Source organism: Geotrypetes seraphini, chromosome 2 (genome assembly GCF_902459505.1).
Source record: "Geotrypetes seraphini chromosome 2, aGeoSer1.1, whole genome shotgun sequence".
In the NCBI taxonomy this organism is placed as follows: Eukaryota; Metazoa; Chordata; class Amphibia; order Gymnophiona; family Dermophiidae; genus Geotrypetes; species Geotrypetes seraphini.
Window position 1 is genome coordinate 9,165,769 of NC_047085.1, and position 20,821 is coordinate 9,186,589.

The 20,821-nt window shown below is 46.4% G+C and overlaps 1 protein-coding gene across 3 annotated transcripts in view; it reads right to left on the minus strand.

The window, feature by feature from the left end:
- LOC117355981 (alanine aminotransferase 2-like) overlaps positions 1-20,821 on the minus strand; it is a 116,321-nt gene that overhangs the window by 78,294 nt on the left and 17,206 nt on the right. The window contains exons 1-2 of one of the 3 annotated variants that reach the window (XM_033935190.1): positions 12,199-12,217; positions 11,353-11,533 (exon numbers count right to left, since the gene is read on the minus strand). In XM_033935190.1, the coding sequence (XP_033791081.1) occupies positions 11,353-11,487 (135 nt within the window). In that variant the 5' untranslated portion in view covers positions 11,488-11,533; positions 12,199-12,217. Of the gene's footprint in view, positions 1-11,352; positions 11,774-12,198; positions 12,218-20,821 lie in introns of those variants that run through there. The other 2 variants (XM_033935189.1, XM_033935188.1) reach the window with 2 other exon arrangements.

The following is a 20,821-nucleotide window of genomic DNA, read 5'->3' on the forward strand; positions in this document are numbered from 1 at the left end:
TTGCTGTGCTATTTATTCCCTATTCGTATAGATAAACTCACATCATGCCATCAGAGCTCGTGTGGGCACATGCGTGCAGGAAAACATCCCTGCTGGGGGTTAAAAAGGGAAAAGGGAGGACAAGGGTGCAGAAGAGGAGGGAGGTAAGACAGAAAGGAGCTGTCAGACTGGTTCAACAGCCTCCTGCCCAGACTAAGTCTGTAATTATGCATTTGGCAAAGTACCCACTGGCTATTGGCTGCTACAACAAACCAACTCTCTAATCTCTGCCCTCAAGTCCCAGCTCCAATCCCGCCTTGGGCTATGAACCACTCAAGAACTCAATGCCAATGAGCAGAGCTGGTACAGAGACCATGGGGAGAGTGTGGCACAGTGGTTAAAAATATAGCCTCAGCACCCTGCGGTTGTGGGTTCAAACCCCACACTGCTCCTTGTGACCCTGGGCAAGTCACTTAACCCCCCCATTGCTCCAGGTACATTAGATAGATTGTGAGCCCAACAGAACAGACAGAGAAAAATGCTTGAGTACTTGAATAAATTCATGTAAACCATTTTGAGCTCCCCTGGGAGAACGGTATAGAAAATTGAATAAATAAATAGTGTGAAGAGTTTCAGCCTCTGATAACTAGAGCTGGTATTGTGATGTCATAATGTCTCATTCCACCAATAAGAGCCAACCGCATCAGTGATGTCACAATGGCTGGATTGTCCTACACTTGGATCCCTTTTGCTACATTTTGATTTCTAGAGTGGTGCAGTGGTTAAAGCTACAGCCTCGGCACCCTGAGGTTGGGGGTTCAAACCCACGCTGCTCCTTGTGACCCTGGGAAAGTCACTTAATCCCCCCCATTACCCCAGATACATTAGATAGATTGACAGAGAAACATGCTTGAGTATCTGAACAAATTCATGTAAAACTGTCCTGAGCTCCCATGGGAGAAAGGTATAGAAAATTGAATAAATAAATAGTAATGCTACTTCAGAGATCATGTGAGTATGGGCTCAGGTCAATAAATGCCCTGTATTGAGTGTTACTCCTTAAAATAACACTTTTTTGAAATCATTTGCAGCAATTAATCTGGCAGTGTACCATTTGCCCCAGCCACTGTTTAATGGTATGATTGCTAGCTCCCTACATGAAAGGCCAGGGGGGGGAGTTGTGATGTCAAAGACATTATAAGAAGGGGAATTTTGGAGGGAAACTGGTCTACAGGCAGAACTAAGGAAAACGGAGCCTTCCTAATCGGTGCTGGTTAAGGACAAGAATAAGAGTAATGGTGGACTTAGCCAACTTTTCCAACCTCCCAAAATTCAGAATGGAGTTTTAAAGAGCAGAAGCCTCAGTTCACGTCAGGGTGGACCCTCACTACGCCAATCCAGCTGAGAGGCAAAAGAAAAGAGAGAGGCTGTCTGAAGGTGTGTACTGTCTTCAGGGTAAGATGGATCCCTCCTGCTATCCTTCCTGTTACTTGTGAGAGGAAACACTAAGGGCCTAATGCTCTTGTGCCATCACTGTCAGGCATGTGGGAAAGCAGCAGCATCAGTGAGTGGGTAGGATAACGTGATGGAATTGGGGGTGGAGGGAGAGAAGGGGGCAGATGATCGAAGTAGGGATAAGGGAAAGAGAAGGGGGTAGATGATCGAAGTGGGGAGAAGGGAGAGAGAGAAGAGAGAAGAGAACAGACAGATGTCAGTTGAGACGAGAGAGCAGATGCTGAATGGAAGTGGAGAAAGAACACATACTGGATGGAAGGAGGGGATAAAGAAAAAGGGCATATGCTGGATGGGAGGAACAAGAGAGTTAGTGAGACAGTGGAGGGGTGAAGGAAAGGGATGGCGATCTGTGGGTAGACAAAGTGAATAGAGGGAAACTGAGGACTGAATAGTAAGAGAGAATTTAACATAGACAGAATCAGAAAATAGAGGAGAGATGCCAGAGCATGGGGGGAAAGGGGGAAGGAGACAAATATCAGATCTGAGTTAGAGGTCTGCACGGGAACGGGGATCGCAGGAATCCCATGGATTCCCCCTCCCCACCACCACCTCCCACAGTCTACGGGACTCCCACGGGGACCCCTCCCAGGTTGTTAGGTGCCATCAACTCGTGCTTGAGTCCGAGTCCAATGTTAGATGAATATTGGAGAAGAGCAAAACCCCCGATACCTTTGCTTCATCGACTATAGCAAAGCTTTTGACAGTGGATTACAATAAACTATGGAGAACTCTAGTGCAAATGGGAATACCCAAACATATAATTCAGCTGAAAATTAAGGTAGAAAAAAATTATTTTTGCTATAGGATAAAGTAGTCTTGTAGATGTGCTGATAAATAGAAAATGGAAATGCGGTGATTGTTTTATTGGATTAATTTTAATACATTTTTGACTAACTTTTAGAGACCAAATTCTCCTTCCTCAGGTCAGGACAAGATACTGTAATACTTTACTGACCTAAGGAAAGAGGGTTTGACCTGTGAAAGCTAATTTAAAAATGTATTAGTCCAATCTGGTATTCCCAGTTTCCATTTTTGTTTTATGATTTTAGATGTTCCTTTCATTTCCTTTTCCCTGTAAATTTGTCAGAATTAAATTTAATAAATCTATTAAAAAAAACAACCACCAAACAAACAATGGCCATTGTAAAAAAATTCTGCTCAGCCTTTGGGTCTTGTGTGCTCTGCCTTTAAGTTAATTCCTTCATTAGCCTGGGATGAAAATGAATTGTGTACGGATGTCAGTGTGAGTATTTGCACAGTTTTAGTATGAGCAGAATATTTCTTTCAACAGAGGGCACCCATCAGACTCTAACTTAAGCCAAGCTGGGCACATAGCGTGGAGAAAGAAGGAAAAGATATGGGGAGAGAATGGGGTGGGGCAGGGAGGTGGAGGTGCAGGGAAAGACGCGATTGGAGCAATGGCTGGGACCTTGCCCTCGCCTGGCTCCCTCTCAGCTCTCACACATGCACTTTCTGATCTTCCAGGGAAGTATCTGCCACTGCTTGTGAAAGAGGAGGTAACTTATTAATGGGAGAGTAAACAGCGCTTTAAAACGACTCTCCACCTTCCCGGAAACCACCCCGCAGCTCCCGCTTCTCATTAGTCAGAGAGAGATAAAAGAAATTCCGCAGCGTCACGTTAATCCCAAACCAGTGCGATCAAGGTGAGATTTTCACCTTCAGATCCAAAATCCAACCCACTGTGACCGATTCTCGTAACCGCCACCGAGAACCCTATGCAAATATTTCATATTAATATTTAAATGAGCTCTTCTAGTGATGCACAAAAGAGAATGCCCCTCTCTTACAGGCAAAATTTTCCAGCAGGTGTGGCCTGCCGGTAGCAGTTGTGCATGAGTGTATGAGTGTGAGGGACACACACAACAGTTGTGCCCATTTAAAAAAAATGGTTTTTTTTAACCTCACGAACAGCTTCTCCCCTGAGGCTTTAGTGCCAGCTCGGCTGATCGTGGCTCTTCGCTTCTCCCCTGCTGGCTCAGCTGATCACAGGCAGGGGAGAAGAGGGTTTTGGTTTTTGGGTTTGTTTGGGTTTTTTTGGAGTGGGCAAGGACAAGGGGGGGAGAGATGTGCCTACCTTTGCTCTTCTGAGCAGGCACCAGGCACAATTCCTCCACACAAATAGCATGCTATTATGCTTTCACCCTGTAAATTAAAATTGCTCCCAACATGTGATGTCAGAGTGTTGTACATTCTGCCCTGAGTCTCCTACTAATCTTGTTATTCAGTATAGACTTGGAAGAGAAATCACTCCTCCCAGCTTCACTCAAATAAAGCTGCCTGTCCTCTGTTAATCCCATCTGTAAATATCGGCTTTGTTTTTTTTCCCCAATCACCACCTCCTTGTTTGACCTCACTCTCATTTATTTCTGGTCTGATGCTCAAAAGCTTGCCATGAAAGTAAGCCTGGTTCGCTCAGCCTCTGATGCACAAAAAAAGTTCTCTGTGCAAATGCATTACATGGAGCTTCTTAGTATTAAAATGATCACTCCGTGGAACGCCCACCTTTCAGCGATCAACATTTTCTGGCAGGTCTGGAGCTGTCAGTGGCTGGTGTGATTTTTATGTGTGTGTGTGCCCCATGCCTAACAGCTGCATCCTGACCATAGGTGCGGAACACACATACAAAGAAAAATCAAGCACAAGAGCCCCGCCTACCCCTCAGCTCTTGGGCTCAGGTGCCAGGTATAGTTCCTTCTCCTTTCACTGCGGTGCTCAGCACATATAGCACGCATATAATTTGCACGCTATTTGAGCTGAGCATCACTCTCAACCCGTTGTTTTCCACCGGTTTGCCGGAGCTCTGTGCCTCCGGCCTGGAGTGTCTTGTCTGCTGTCTGTCTTTCATAGATTGTAAACTCTGCTTCACACTACATATGCCTGGTACAAAGGACGAGGGTAGAGGACATGAGAGGGGTCCATAGGAAGAAGGGGGAAAGAATTGTCATGTGTGGGCTGAGAGGTATAGAGGGATATGGGTAGAGAACAGAAAGGTCGGGGAGCAAATGAGAAGAGACAAGAGAGAGAGTGAAATAAAGCTATCGCCACTTCTAGGAAAAGGTGAGAAGAGGGTTAAGAGATCTGGGAAAGAGGTCAGGAAAGAACCTTAACCAGAGAACAAAGGAGCTCTAATCCCCATTCCACTTGCTTACAGCTCTGCCAATTCAGTACTGAAGTCCCCAGACACCGCTGAGCTGGTGCACCCTTTGCCTTCCGAGAGGCAGTGGTGCAGCTAGGGAGGTTGGCACCGTCATCGCTGTACTGCGTGTCCCGTCCCCCCATCACCCCCTGCATACCTCTTAAAATGTCTGCTGGCACGAGTAGCATCTTCTATCTGCTGCTCACGCTGGCCTCGGCTCCCTTCTGGGTACCGTAACTAAAGCGCACAGGACTTTGGCGTGCCGACAATCTCGTGGAGACATTTGTGCGCAGCTATGTCAGCCAGAAGCCTGAAGTCATCATGCCGTTGTACAGATTCATGGTGAGACCTCACCTGGAATATTGTGTACAATTCTGGAGGCTGAAGAGATGCCTTAATGCTTCTGCCTTTGGCCCTGAAGCAGTGGACTGAATGTTATGTCCACGAAACGCTGGCCACGTCGGCAACATATTGGCAGTGAACAGGCTATATATGAACCAGCAATGACAACGCTGAGATAAGTATCTAACATCCAGTTGTCAAATACTCTCTCCCAAACCATCAGAGAGGTGTATCCATAAGATTTTGAATAGTTTGAAGAAAATATTTAAAATATTTAAAAAAAGTACATATATTTATTTAAAAATAATTTAAGTGAATTAAAGAAATTTTCAGGTTTTTTGGCCAATGATTAGAGCAAGGAGCTGCTACGTTGAAGTTTCAGTCTGTGATAGGACTGTACGTATGCTCCTATTCTGAGGCCTTTTTCCCGAACGAATACTAAAATACATATTGGATACATCCTGTCTGGAAGTGGTATTAAGGATTAGTTTAGTATAGAGTGTTTTGAACCACTTCGGGCAATTATATCTTGGAGTCTATGTACAATTCTGGAGGCCACATTACCAAAAAGATGTGCTGAGAGTTGAGTCGGTTCAAAGAATGGCCACCAGGATGGTCTCGGGACTCAGAGACCTCCCGTATGAGGAAAGACTGAATAAATTGCAGCTGTACTCACTCGAGGAACGTAGAGAGAGAGGACACATGATAGAGACGTTTAAATATATCACGGGCCGTATCGAGGTGGAAGATGATATCTTCTTTCTTAAAGGACCATCAGCCACAAGAGGCCATCCGCTGAAAATCAGGGGTGGGAAATTTCATGGCGACACCAGGAAGTATTTCTTCACCGAAAGGGTGGTTGATCATTGGAACGAACTTCCACTGCAGGTGATTGTGGCCAGCAGATTGCAAGATTTTAAAAGTAAATGGGATAAGCATGTGGGATCTCTAGGGGGGTAAAGTCGAGGGGGTGGGTCATTAAAGTGGGCAGACTTGATGGGCTATGGCCCTTTTCTGCTGTCGTTTTCTATGTTTCTATGACAAATGTGCACCACCACTTCTGCCATTCCCGTTAGCGCTTTGAGGGTGTGTGTGAGGGGAACCCCCCCACACACACACACACACACACACACTACACTTAGAAATGTTTGCACTACCGCGGAGGGAATCCCCCACTACACTGAAAACTGCCGAAGAGCGAAAACGGGAATGAGAACGGGAGTTTTCAGTGTAGTGGGGGGTTCCTCCCTCCCAAGGCAGCGCAAACACTTCTAAGTGTAGTGGTGGGTTCTCCCCATACCCACCATCAGAGCGCTAATGGGAACGGCGGAAGCAGCAGCGCACATTTGTCCTGCATGCAAATGTTGCCGTGGGGTTGTCGGCATGCCAAAGACCTGCGCGCTTTGGACGGGTTGCCCCCTTTTGACATCAAGAGTAGAGAATGACAAAGGGAAGGGTTCCCACGCTAAACCACGGCAAACCGTGGTTGTCTGTAGGAATGGGGAAAATGCAGCTGGTTTATGGAGGGAATGGGAAGCAGGGTCAGTGTGGCAACACCCCCTCTCCCCACGGCTCAACATCTCCTCTTGAGCTCCACAAATGAGTCAGCTGCTCCGAGGCCTTCCTTCTGCCGATGAGTCCCTCCTTGATGTCACTTCTGAAGGGGATGTTGCCTGCCGCTATCACTGTACCCGCAGGGGTGGGAGGAGGGGGTGCTGAAGGACCCATGGAGGGGTTGGGGCTGGAGAGAAGGGAGAGAGGTACTGGCCTTTTGTGGAGGGGGGATGGGATGTGGACGGGGACCATCTTTTTCCCTGCGGCAGGGGGGCAGAGAGGATGAGAAGCGCTGGTCCTCCCCGCGAAGATGGTGCCCACTACTGAGCCGAGGATTAGCCTAATAGTTATTGCAGCAAGCATTTTGGGGCATCAGTATCCATGTGTACAATTTACGCTTAGATCCAAAAAGGGGCACGAGCAGATCGAGAGCATTCCTGGAATTTACGGAATAAGGGAGATCCTTGTGAGGATTGGGACCAGGTTTTACCAAAAGGTGGCACAGATCCCAGGACTACACGCTAATGTGTACACTGCGCCAACTCAGAACGTCATTCCATAGAATCGTACTTAGTGTTCAATTTTATTAGCATCTCTGGTGAGTAATGTTTTGTAGTTAAATTTTGGGATTTTTTTTTATTACTCTTTGTTTTTTTCTTGTGAGAGATGTTTAAATACCTACGTAATATAAATGCACATGAGTCGAGTCTCTTTTATTTGAAAGGAAACTCTGCAATGAGAGGGCATAGGCTGAAGTTAAGAGGTGATAGGCTCCGGAGTAATCTAAGGAAATACTTTTTTACAGAAAGGGTGGTAGATGCATGGAACACTTGCGAAATTCAAGAGGGTCTGTGATAGAGAGAAAGATAATGGTTACTGCAGATGGGCAGACTAGATGGGCCATTTGGCCTTTATCTGCCATCATGTTTCATGTTTCTATATAGAACCGAGTCCTTAACATCTACAGCACTGCATATGTCTGGTAGCTCTATAGAAATGATAAGTATCACCACGCAGCTGTCATAGTGCACCTCACTCTTGCCCTGCAGCACCCCCTGCTGTTCTAATACAGAGACTCACCACAGTGTTCTGTCAGTGCACCTCATTCCTGCCTTGCTGAGATCCCACACACAGCTCTGCCAGTGCACCTCACTCCTGCCCCAAAGCACCCTGTGCTATTCCAGTATTCTAATGCCAAGATGGAGGAACCTGCTTTGAAAGGGGGGGAGGGTTCCTTTCACCAATGGTTTACAAAGGGAAGGGTGCGGAGGGGGGGGGGCCACTCAGGGAACCCGGGGGTGCCAGAGCAGTCGCAGGTCTATGGGTCTGCCTGCGCACAGCCATCGGCTCTGCCAGTCCCCGCCCCCTCTGACGTCAACTTCTCAGCAAGATTCCATAGAGAATCCCAACGAGTAGCAGCATTCCAGAATCTCAAAGAGTATCAAGATTCCGGAACCCCAAATAGTAGCAGCATTCCATGCGGAATCCCCAAAGAATAGCAAGATTCCATAGAGAATCCCAAAGAGTAGCAGCATTCCAGAATATCAGTGTATCAAGATTCTGGAACCCCAAATAGTAGCAACATTCCACGCCATCAGAACTACCTTCAAAATGGAAGTCTGAGTATGCAGGAGGCATCCTTCCATGGCATAAGAGAACCGTGCTGAGGGGGAATGCATGTGCTAGAGAAGGAGTCAAAGGATGCGTTCCTTGAGAGAGCATGGGAGAAGCGGCATGCTTCACAACCCAGGATGTTCCCTCTGCAGAGTTTCACTGACTTGGATTGCTTCAAGTAGCTCTATGGCAGCGATATCTACACAACATAGAAACATAGAAACATAGAAATAGACGTCAGATAAGGGCCCATGGCCCATCTAGTCTGCCCACCTTAATGTCCCTCCCCTACCTTTGCCCTGTGAATAGATCCCATGTGCCGATCCCATTTGGCCTTAAAATCAGGCACGCTGCTGGCCTCAATCACCTGTAGTGGAAGACTATTCCAGCGATCAACCACTCTTTCAGTGAAAAAGAATTTCCTGGTGTCACCTCGTAGTTTCCCGCCCCTGATTTTCAACGGATGCCCTCTTGTTGTCGTGGGACCCTTGAAAAAGAAGATATCTTCCTCCGCCTCGATGCGGCCCGTAAGATACTTGAACGTCTCGATCATGTCCCCCCTCTCTCTGCGCTCCTCGAGCAAGTATAGCTGTAATTTGTCAAGCCGTTTTTCGTATGGTAGATCCTTGAGTCCCGAGACCATCCGGGTGGCCATTCTTTGCACCGACTCCAGTCTCAGCACATCCTTGCGATAATGCGGCCTCCAGAATTGCACACAGTATTCCAGGTGGGGCCTCACCATGGATCTATACAATGGCATAATGACTTCCGCCTTACGACTGACGAACTTTCTGTTGAACTGTGATATCACAGATCTCAACGCTCCGTATTACACCTTTGCAGCTAAGATTTATTGCTAAAAAGAAACGCAGGACCTGAGGGGGTGAAATACTTTTGTGCATGAAAGAGGATCGGAACGTGGGTGTGATAATATGTGATGATCTCAATGTGGCCAAACAAGTTGAAAAGGCAACACTGAAAGATAGAAGGATGCTTGGGTGCATAGGGAGAGGAATGGCCAATAGTATAAAGGAGGTTTCGACACCCTTGTATAAGACTCTGCTAAGACCTCATGTAGAATATTGTGTACAATTCTGGAGACCGCACCTTCAAAAAGGCAAATAAAATGGTCAGTGGTCTTTGTCTTAAAGTGTATGGGGACAGACTTAAAGATCTCAATCTGTATACGTACTTTGGAAGAAAGGCAGGAGATGGGAGATATGATAGACACATTAAAAAACCCTACATGGCATAAATGCACATGGGGTGAGTTTCTGTCAGCTGAAAGGAAACTGGCACGAGGGGGGCAGTGATGCTGACGTGTGGATAAAGAAGACACAGCTGTCAGGGGGAGGGGAACACATCTGGAGGCACAGCTGGCAGAACCTCTGCATGCATGAAAACAGAGCAGTGGATATGGAAAAAGGGAGACACAGCAACTGGGGGAGGGGGGGTTACCTCAAACTCTCTCTCAACGGAGGAGGTGGGGAGGGATGTATTTTAACAGATGTCAGTGATTAACTTGGAAGTTAGAAGTTAGAAAATGACATAGGGACAAATTTTTCACCATCCTCTCGGACGTACTTGCCTTTGAAAATTTCCCACACCTGCATATATTTATATATTTCATACGTAGACATTTTTCAAGAACATTTTTGTACATCCTTTGGAAATGCAAAAGTTTGTGTCCAAGTCCAACGCCAGCCTCAAGTTCTCATCTGCTCGCAAAGAACGCATGAAATGGCATGGCGCACAGATGAAGTCCGGGCAATGTTAAAACAAGCCATTTCCGCTCAAAACCACTAAAGTGCTGAAAATTCTCTCTCTTATGTCAGGTCAGTTCTCAAAAGCACTGGGGCGGTCAGCAGTGGGTGGCAAATGCAGAAAGGGAGGGGGGGATTTTATTTAAAAGAAAACTTCTGGTGCTGGCTAATGAAAACAATTTGATCCAACGACTCAATAGTCAGCCACATCCAACGGAGCCATTCTGGGAACGGGACCAAAGTCTATCTAGTCAGCCACTAGCGGGGGGAATAGAAAAGGTATCGGTGGCATTAGACAGCAGTCCTACCTACACTCAGGGCTCCTTTTACTAAGGTGCGTTAGGGCTTTAACGCACAGAATAGCACGTGCTACATTGCCGCGGGCGCTAGACCTTAATGCCAGCATTGAGCTGGTGTTAGTTCTAGAAGCGTAGCGCGCGGTGTAACGCATGGTAATTTCCTGCGTGCGCTCAAAACGCTAGCGCACCTTAGTAAAAGGAGTTTTATTATTGAAATTCTATTTTACAAATATTTGAATTTTTTTTTTTTTACTGTATTCTTGTATTTCGCCGATTGTCCAGCTCTTTTTAGTGTAAACCGCTTAGAACTTTGGGTTATGGCGGGATAAAAGAATCAAGTTGTTATTATTATAATTATAATAAGCGGATAAATCACTCACATAATGCAGTGGCCGAGGCTGGCATTTATTTGAGAGCGGGCACCAGAACTGTCAGGGGGAGGGGAGCAAAGCTCACAGGGGGTCCCAGGTGAGGGGGAGGAGCCCTGCAGCGATGCTGACGTGTGGATAAAGAAGACACAGCTGTCAGGGGAAGGGGAGGGGAGCACATCTGGAGACACAGCTGGCGGAACCTCTGCGTGCATGAAAACAGAGCAGTGGATATGGAGAAAGGGAGACACAGCAATTGGGGGGGGGGGGTTACCTCAAACTTTCTCTCAACGGAGGAGGTGGGGAGGGATGTATCTTAACAGATGTCAGTGATTAACTACAACTTGGTCCCCGTGTAATTATTCACATCTGAAGAAGAGGTGCGGAGCTCAGGCATAGTCTGAGCTATGTCCCCTTTCGGCGGAGCCCGCGAGCATTTGTTCATACATTCTAGGAGCGTCGCTCGCAAAAATACTTGCAAATCTGGAAAATTGCTGGTTTTTAGAACTTGCTGCTCAGGCAAAAGGAATTTTGCATGCCCCCGGCCATCCTTAGAGGGAGCATTGAGTTTGCGCTGCGAATTCTTCCTTTGATCACAGCCTTCAGAGCCCTTTCCCCAACCTCTACACCTATTAGAGAGTTTTGCAATATAGGACCCCCCATCCAAGAGGGAGACAAATACTCGGGTATCACATGCCAGAGACCCGTCTCCTCACCTGTCGGCTCCAGGTCATTCCTGGCATATGTGTGGGAAGCCTTACCTGCTGCAGTTCCTTTTCCAGCTCCGTGGCCCGAATGACGATGGGACCCCTCACAGCATACTCCAACTTCCTCACGTTCTGATTCATAGACTCCAGCGTCAGGATCTTCTCCGCCTTGGGCATCCCATTCTCCATCTCTGCAGCCAGACTGTCCCGCAGCCTTTGCGACTTGGAAAATGCTCTGTAAGGCAAGGAAGGTGAGCTGCTGAGACAGACCCGGGCAAAGGGGTGCACCGCGGTGTGGCACCAAGGTCCAACGGGCCACAGGGCAGAGGCAGAGGAGACAGCTGTGTTCTTCAGTAACCCACAGTGCCTCAGAAAGCTCATGCCTAAGAGGTGGTGTGCTGGGGTGGGGACACACTCCTTCCAGCTGAATCTGCTGCCCGCCTACAAATCAGCCTCTCAGCAAAGTTTAACCCCCCCCCCCAAAAAAAAAAAAAGCAGGAGATTCACTCAGCCCTGTTGGTACTAAATTCAAGAGCAGATTCAGCTGGCAACCACGGAATGACCCTTGGATCCTCACAGGATTAAAGATTAGGAACAAGGGAGAAAGTCCAGTTGGGGTGGGTGGGATGCAAGAGAAGCCAGGACCACAGAGGTTTCTCCCTCTCCTGCCCTGCCTTTACTGAAGTGCTGACTGGCAGCGAAGTTAGCCTGGCATAGTCTGTAAACTGCTTCAACCTGTAAACTGCTTCAACCTTTTCTCTCTGTGTCTCTCCTTTCTCTCTTTCCACTCTCCTCCCACTTTTTAAATAAAAGATTTGCATTGTACAAGTGCTATACAGATTTTCTTCCCTCCTCTGCCCCATCTGGCTCCAGTGATAGAGAGGGGTGGATGTGACTTACCCTGCTGGTATAGGACTACAGATGCACAGGGCAGGTTAGGACTGGAGGAAGGAGGCAGTGACCCCCTGCTTCTCAGGAATCATGTTTTAAAGAGACAGGCGGGGCTCATTCTTGATCCCCCCCCCTTTCTGCCAGCTCATCCAGATCTTTGCAGGGATGCACAGCTGAGAATTCTTTAAACTGCCCTGGGGCATTTTCTTTGTCACATAATCTTCACTGATAAACTCCACCTGTCTGGCTCCGATTACCTCAATTATAGAGAAAGCCCCACTGTTTGATTCCAGATCTCCTGCTGAACCCTGTACTGGCCCAGACTGGCAGTGCCAGAGGCAGTGGGGGGGGGGGGTCGTCACAGCAGAGAACCAGGTACCAGGTAATCAGTTCTCTGCCAGCACCTGGCATTCCTGCTGAACCCTCTGCTGCCCCCAGATGGTATAGGTTGGAACTGTAGGTATCATGTAATCAATTGTCAACGCCTGGAATTATTGCTGAATCCTGTGCTGCCCTCAGCTGGAATAGGTTGGGAATGCAAGCAATCAGAGCAGAGTACCAGGTATCTATCTGTAACATAGAAAATGATCACATATACTCTCTAAAAGGCCCATCTCAGTTGCCCACTCCAGATTCATACAGTAGCGTTCCAGGCAGCTTCCTACGACAAAGAATTTCAACCGTTGTTGCATAGAGCTTGCTCTTCCAAACATTTTAGAATCTGGCTGAAAACTTACCTTTTCTCATGTAAGAAACTGCTTTTGCTTTTCAAGATCACGAACTACAGATTCCCTGCTTTTTTTATTGGTACGGTTCTTGACATCTTACTCTTCCCTGCCACACTTTTCCTTCTCCCAACAGCACCTTCCTTTGGACAAATTACTTATGACTTGGTAGACCTTCTTTTCGGTTATTGACCCCACCTTCAAAGTATCTGGCCTGTGATGTTATTTTTAACCGCGTTGAACTTATGGTTACGTGGTCTATAAGCACGCTGTTATGTTATGTTATTCACCCACTTTGAGTAGATGCACATATAAATACCCATATGACACTTGAAGATATGTCTGAAGATAAGAAAATACTTCTCTCAGCTGTTTCTTCAAAGTCAATTCCCAGCAGCTATTGTCCCGCTGAGTTTGAGAGTGTGCGGTCTCTTTCCTCTGACCCGCGTTGGATTCTTCCTCTTGAGAAAGACCTGTTTGAAACACGATCTGTGTCAAGGAAGCAGAGTGGAATTTGTGTTTATCTTACATTTTATGGCTGTGGATGTGGAGCATGGATGGACTATTTGGGATTTTTTCACAGAGGATATTTGGGGAAAAGGGAATACATCGACTTGTTTGCCTACTGGTGTATGGCGTCATGGCATTCTAATTACTGCCTTCCTGATCAGGATTTGAAGAAACAGCTGAGAGAAGTATTTTTCTTATCTTCAAGTATTACATATATATTTTTATGTGTGATGGAGGTAGGGAAGGAGGATTTGTGCTATGATGTAACTGGTTAAACATCTTTCCAGCTTCCCAGTGTGTGCTCGGTGAAATAAACATCATTAATTTATTCATTTAGATTTAATAGCTTTTATCTAAATTCTCTTCATTTTTGGTTTATACTATTTAGTTATTATTATTATTCATTTCTCTCGTTTGATTTTTTTTTTTTTTTGGACAATCTTAAGGTTGCCAAACAGGTTGAAAAGGTGACGTTGAAAGCTAGAAGGATGCTAGGGTGCATAGGGAGAGGTCTGGCCAGTAGGAAAAAGGAGATATTGATGCTTCTGTATAAGACTCTGGTGAGACCTCATTTAGAATATTGTGTACAATTCTGGAGGCCGCACTTTCAAAAAGATATAAAGAGGAAGGTAAATAAAATGGTATGTGGTCTTCATCATAAGGCGTATGGGGACAGACTTAAAGATCTCAAACTGTATACTTTGGAGGAAAGGCGAGAGAGGGGAGATATGACAGAGTCATTTAAATACCTACATAATGTAAATGCGCATGAGTCAAGTCTCTTTCATTTGAAAGGAAACTCTGCAATGAGAAGACATAGGTTGAAGTTAAGAGGTGATAGGCTTCGGAGTAATCTAAGGAAATACGTTTTTACAGAAAGGGTGGTAGAAGCGTGGAACAGTCTCCCGGAAGAAATGGTGGAGACAGACACTGTGTTTGTATTCAAGAAAGCCTGGGATAGGCACGTGGGATCTCTTAGAGAGAGGAAGAAATAATGGTTACTGCGGATGGGCAGACTGGATGGGCCATTTGGCCTTTATCTGCCATCATGGTTCTATGTTTCTATGAAAACCCATCTTCATTCCATAACCCTGCTCCCCACTGTTCACAACCCTAGCCAGCAGATTAACCATCCCCCCTAACTGTATCCCCCACCCTGGCAACCAGAGGACATAATTTGAGGTTGAGTGGTGGGAGACTCAAGAGCAATGTAAGGAAATTCTTCTTTACGGAGAGAGTGGTGGATGCCTAGAATGCACTCCCAAGAGAGGTGGTGGAGATGAAAACAGTGACGGAGTTCATTAAAGCGTGAGATGAACACAGAGGCTCTAGAATCAGAAAATAATAGTAAATATTGAAGAACTAAGGCCAGTACTGGACAGACTTGCATGGTCTGTGTCTGTATATGGCCTTTTGGTGGAGGATAGGCTGGAGATGGTGTAGATGGGCTTGAGTGAGCTTTGACGGAGACTTCAGTAGTTGGAACCTAAGAACAGTACCGGGCAGAGCTTTGAATTCTTGCCCATAAATAGCTAAGAAGAAGAAGAAAAAAAATCAACAAATTTTTAGATTGAATCAGGTTGGGCAGACTAGATCAGTGGTCTCAAACTTGCAGCCCGCCAGGTACTATTTTAAGGCCCTCGGTATGTTTATCATAATCACAAAGTTTCTTAATCATATGTCTCTTTAGCTATAAATGCCAATATTATTATTAAGACTTAGCCAAAAGGAAAGATTTATAAACTATAAAGAATTTTACCTCATGCAAAATTGTCATTTCTTTAATAAGACATTAACTATTTTTTCTGAGGCCCTCCAAGTACCTACAAATCCAAAATGTGGCCCCGCAAAGGGTTTGAGTTTGAGACCACTGGACTAGATGGACCATTCGGGTATTTATCTGCCGTCATCTACTATGTCTATCTTGTCTGTTTAGACTGTAAGCTCTTTTGAGCAGGGACTGTCTTCTTTGTGACTCTGTACAACGCTGTGTACGTCTGGTAGCGCTATAGAAATAATTCATAATTGATAAAAGATTGGAATCGAATGTTACTGTATGAGGAATTCTTTTTAATGATGAGGGGCTGTAATAAGATTTTGGTGTGTGAAGAACTTTTGCTCTAGTGATAGCTCCTCACACACCAATATCCTATTCTAAACTCATCATTAGAAGGAGTTGAAACAAAGATCGGTATGTGGAAAACTTCTTGAGGCTCTTGTCTTCAGTGTTTGAGACATTTCTATTGAATTTTCTGATCCAATTTTCAATTTGCCTTGGGACTAGTGGTGAGTTTTACTAAACCATGGAAGAGCTTCTTACCACGGGCTGACGAAGTAAATGCTCCGATGCTCATAGGAATTGAATGAGCTTCCGAGGTTTAGTAAAAGGAACCCTAGGTTTTTCTGTGGGTAGGTTTAGTGTATAATAAACTTCAGCTATGAGTATTTAGGTGGGTTTAATATTGTATAAATGTATTCTATGGTAGGTATTTCTCGGAACATAACTGGAAGAGTTCTTATTCTCCTGAGGGCTGTGATTTGTCCAACTTCTATAGATAAACCTTGTCATCAGCCTCAGCAGATAGCGGCTGACATTTCATTCAGCACTGGCTATCACAAGGGGATTGATACGGTCAGAAGGGACCTGCACACCTGCTAAATTCACCTTCAGAGCTCTTCTGTATACTTACTATAAAAAGCACCAGCTCCAGTTCATAGTACATAGTAGATGACGGCAGATAAAGACCCGAATGGTCCATCCAGTCTGCCCAACCTGATTCAATTTAAATTTTTTTTTTTTTTTCCTTCTTAGCTATTTCTGGGCGAGAATCCAAAGCTCTACCCGGTACTGTGCCTGAGTTCCAACTGCCAAAATCTCCGTCAAGACCCACTCCAGCCCATCTACACCCTCCCAGCCATTGAAGCCCTCCCCAGCCCATCCTCCACCAAACGGCCATACACAGACACAGACCGTGCAAGTCTGCCCAGTTACTGGCCTAGTTCAATATTTAATATTATTTTCTGATTCTAAATCCTCTGTGTTCATCCCACGCTTCTTTGAACTCAGTCACAGTTTTACTCTCCACCACCTCTCTCGGGAGCGCATTCCAGGCATCCACCACCCTCTCCGTAAAGTAGAATTTCCTAACATTGCCCCTGAATCTACCACCCCTCAACCTCAAATTATGTCCTCTGGTTTTACCATTTTCCTTTCTCTGGAAAAGATTTTGTTCTACGTTAATACCCTTTAAGTATTTGAACGTCTGAATCATATCTCCCCTGTCTCTCCTTTCCTCTAGGGTATACATATTCAGGTCTTCCAGTCTCTCCTCATACGTCTTCTGGCGCAAGCCTCCTATCATTTTCGTCGCCCTCCTCTGGACCGCCTCAAGTCTTCTTACGTCTTTCGCCAGATACGGTCTCCAAAACTGAACACAATACTCCAAGTGGGGCCTCACCAATGACCTGTACAGGGGCATCAACACCTTCTTCCTTCTACTGACTACGCCTCTCTTTATACAGCCCAGAATCCTTCTGGCAGCAGCCACTGCCTTATCACACTGTTTTTAAAAGAGCAGTGAGGGTAGGTGGGTCAGCCAGTCCAGCCACTTGATTGGTCTGATGGACCGAACACCTTCTAGTAGGGGCTTATGAATATAAACAAGTGTTTGAAGCGCTCCCTCTAGTGGCAGTTGAGAGATCTGTAACCTCAGAACAAACTGGTACAACCAGGGCCAGTGCAAGAGTGTTAAGGAACCAGTAACACAGTAAATGATGGCAGATAAAGACCTGGTCTGCCCATTCTGAAGGAAATGTTGAACCAACAATCCAGCACATGTATATTATTACATTGTACTTGCTAAGTTCCACTACAAGATGTGCCCCTCCCCCCCCCCACCAAGATATGCAAGACCTGTACACAAATGATATCAATGTAGGGCAGTGTGTGGCACAGTGGTTAGAGCTACAGCCTCAGCACCCTGAGGTTCTGGGTTCAAATCCTGTGCTACTCCTTTTGATCCTGGGCAACTGACTCGCTCTCCCTCTCCCTCCCCCCTCCCTATTCCACCTGAACTTACAGCACTGTTATAAATATAATCTGCTATCTTCATCTTATCGTAACTTTACGTTGCTATTTATCCCCAACAGGTCCTGTCGGACATTACCTACTAAAATGTACATATTACATTTTCGCTCAGCAAATTGTATTTCTATACTATTGCGTCCTGAGGTCTCTGATCTCTGTATTTCCTCTGAATATCTACTTATTGTATTTCGCTGAATGTCCAGCTCTCTTGATTGTAAACCGCCTAGAAGTCACAAGATTGTGGCGGTATAGAAGAATAAAGTTATTATTATTATTATTAATCCCCCATTGCCCCAGGTACATTAGGTCGAGCGTGAGCCCACTGGGACAGACAGGGGAAAATGTCTGAGTGCCTGAATGTAAACCACTTAGGTTATAAGCGGTATATGTTGGAAATAGTAAAAATATATCAAATACACATCCTCATCACTTTCAGGGCTCAGAGCGTAACAAAAAGTCTGCCTTGCACTGGCCCAACTTCTCAGCTACTGAGGTGCTGTCAAAACCTTCTCCAGCCCATCCTGATCTGTCTGAAGTCTTTCTGGCATCGACTAAGCTACCATTCAAAGCTAACTTCAGCCCATCCAGATCTATCTTGCCATATATGGGACACAGAGCACAGACGTCCATCAGTTTCACTTCCTTACACATTATTAATTCATGATTCCATTTTTTTTCTTTGACATTTCTGGGACATAGACCTTAGAAGTCCGCCCAGTATTGTCCTTAGGTTCCAACTACTGGAGATACCATCAAAACTCACTCCAGCTTATCTAAACCATCTTGTCATTTGTGGGACACAAACCCTAAAAGTCTGCCTGGCCCTGTCCTCTTATTCCAAATTGCTGGAGTTTGCATCAGAGTCTTATCCAGCCCATCCTAAACCAACTTGCCATATGCGAGACAGACCGTACAAGTCTGCCCAGTTTTTTATACAGTACCATTCATTTTCTAATTAGAAATCCTCTGTGTTCATCCCATGACTTTTTGAATTCTGTCACCATTTTCATCTCCACCACTTCCCTCGGGAGGGCATTCCAGGCATCAACCATCCTCTCCGTGAAAAATAATTTCCTGACATTACTCCTAAGTCTACCATCCTGCAACCTCAATTCATGTCCTCTAGCAGTGGCGTACCAAGAGGGGGGCGGGGGGGGAGGTGCGCCCCGGGTGCCAGCCCTGAGGGGGTGCTCCCGGCCTTGCCGTTCAGTCCCACCCCACCCCCGAAGGACCACTCGCCCCACTGACCTTCCTGCACCACCTGTGAAGCAGCCCGCAGTAGGATCGCGACGTCAGCGATCCCGGAGCTGCTTGGGCGCTGCTTCCTGCGCCGCGGTCCCGCCCCTCCTCTGACGTCAGAGGAGGGGCGGGACCGCGGCGCAGGAACCAGCGCCTAAGCAGCGCAGGGATCTCTGACGTCGCGATCCTGCTGCGGCTGCTTCATAGGTGGTGCGGGGAGGCCAGGGGGGCGAGCAGTCCTTCGGGGTGGGTCGGGGCATCAGGCCTTCAGGGTGGGGCGGGCGGGCAGGCAGGCAAGCTTTCAAGGGGGAGGGGGGTGACAGGCAGGCAGGAAGGCCTTAAAGGGGGGACAGGCCTTCAAGGGGGGGACAGGCCTTCGGGGGGGTGCAGGCCTTCAAGGGGGGGACAGGCCTTCAAGGGGGGGACAGGCCTTCAAGGGGGGGACAGGCCTACAAGGGGGGGGACAGGCCTTCAAGGGGGGACAGGCCTACAAGGGGGGGGACAAGCTACAAGGGTGTGAGACAGGCCTTCAAGGGGGGGTGCAGGCCTTCGGGGGGTGCAGACCTTCAAGGGGGTGCAGGCCTTCAAGGGGGAGACAGGCCTTCAAGGGGGGACAGGCAGACCTTTAAGGGGGGACAGGCCTTTGGGGGGGACCCTGATTTAGAAGTACACGGAGGGAAGGGGGTGTTCAAAGAGACATGCATATGCCAAACTTTGGGGGGGGAAGAAATAATGGGTCTGAAAATAGAGGAGAGGGAGAGAGATGATGGACCATGGGATTTAGGGAGGGAAGGAACAGAAAGGGAAAGAAATTGGACACAAGGGATGGTGTGGAGGAGGGATACAGATACTGGATAGGAGGGTAATTAGGAAAAGAAAGGGAGAGATGGTGGACTCTGGGGTGGTGGGGAAGGAGGGAGAGATGCCAGATGAAAGGGTAGTTAAGAAAAGGTGGATCTGTGGAGGGAGATGAAAAAAAGGAAAGATACCAGACTTCCTGGGAAGGGAAGGGAAATGGAAAGGGAGGACAGAGTTGGCAGATGGATGGTTAGCATGCAGAAAGAAGGAGACCCTGGCAAGCAAGTTATCAGAAGAAAACCAGAGCCTTGGACCAACAAGATTTGAAATATAACCAGACAACAAAAGGTAGAAAAATTAATTTTATTTTCTGTTTTGTGATTATAATATGTCAGATTTGAAATGTGTATCCTGCCAGAGCTGGTGTTGGATTGCAAACGTGAGCTAGGATTTAACAGAGAGAGGAAAAGTCATTTTTGTTTCTTTATTTTATTTACACCACAGCGCCAGAGTGGTTAGGAGAAGCCAAAGGGGGTGAAAAAGCTATAAAACCCACCAGGAGTTTTGAAAAAAATCACCCAACTGGGCAGGAAAATCTAATCCAAAAACCAATTCAATAGGCTGAATCGAATCGAAATTTTTTTTCCTGAATCTGGCAGCATTAGTTTGCGCTACTGTCTTAGACTTTAGGACCTGGGATTGGGGAAAGATGGCATCCTCAGTACTTTATAATGCAAGTGAAACGAGGATTTGGTCAGACTTTTGAAGGGTCTGCAGAAAAAAAATATTGTATAGGCCGGGGACATGAGACAGCAGGAAATGGGAACTTTTCTTCCTTCTATTTTTGTGAATGGAAAGGCTGAGGATGTCAGAGAGTTCAGTTAAAATATGTGCTTTATAAGAAAATATAATAATGTGTTTTATAAAGTTTATAGCATAGCTGGCCTACCCAGTGAGGTGTTCCTAGTGGTGATGGTGGCAGCGTGTCAATGTGTTGAGAGGAAGAGGTGGTCTGGGAAATTCTGCTGAGCAAACTCCGGGCCCATTTCCACCCCCCCAGTTAGTCCACTCCACTCAACTGGTTCACACACTGAGTGGGTCTTTGGGTGTTGTTTTGGGATCTCTTCCAGTGATTTATCAGTATCTCCTTCTGGTCCAAGGAAGGAAACTTTGTTATCCTTAGCATTGACCTACAGAATATGTTTGTAACAGCGCTGCTTGTGTGGTATTAGGCTATGTAGTGATCGAAAGAAAAAAACAGACCTTTGCACAT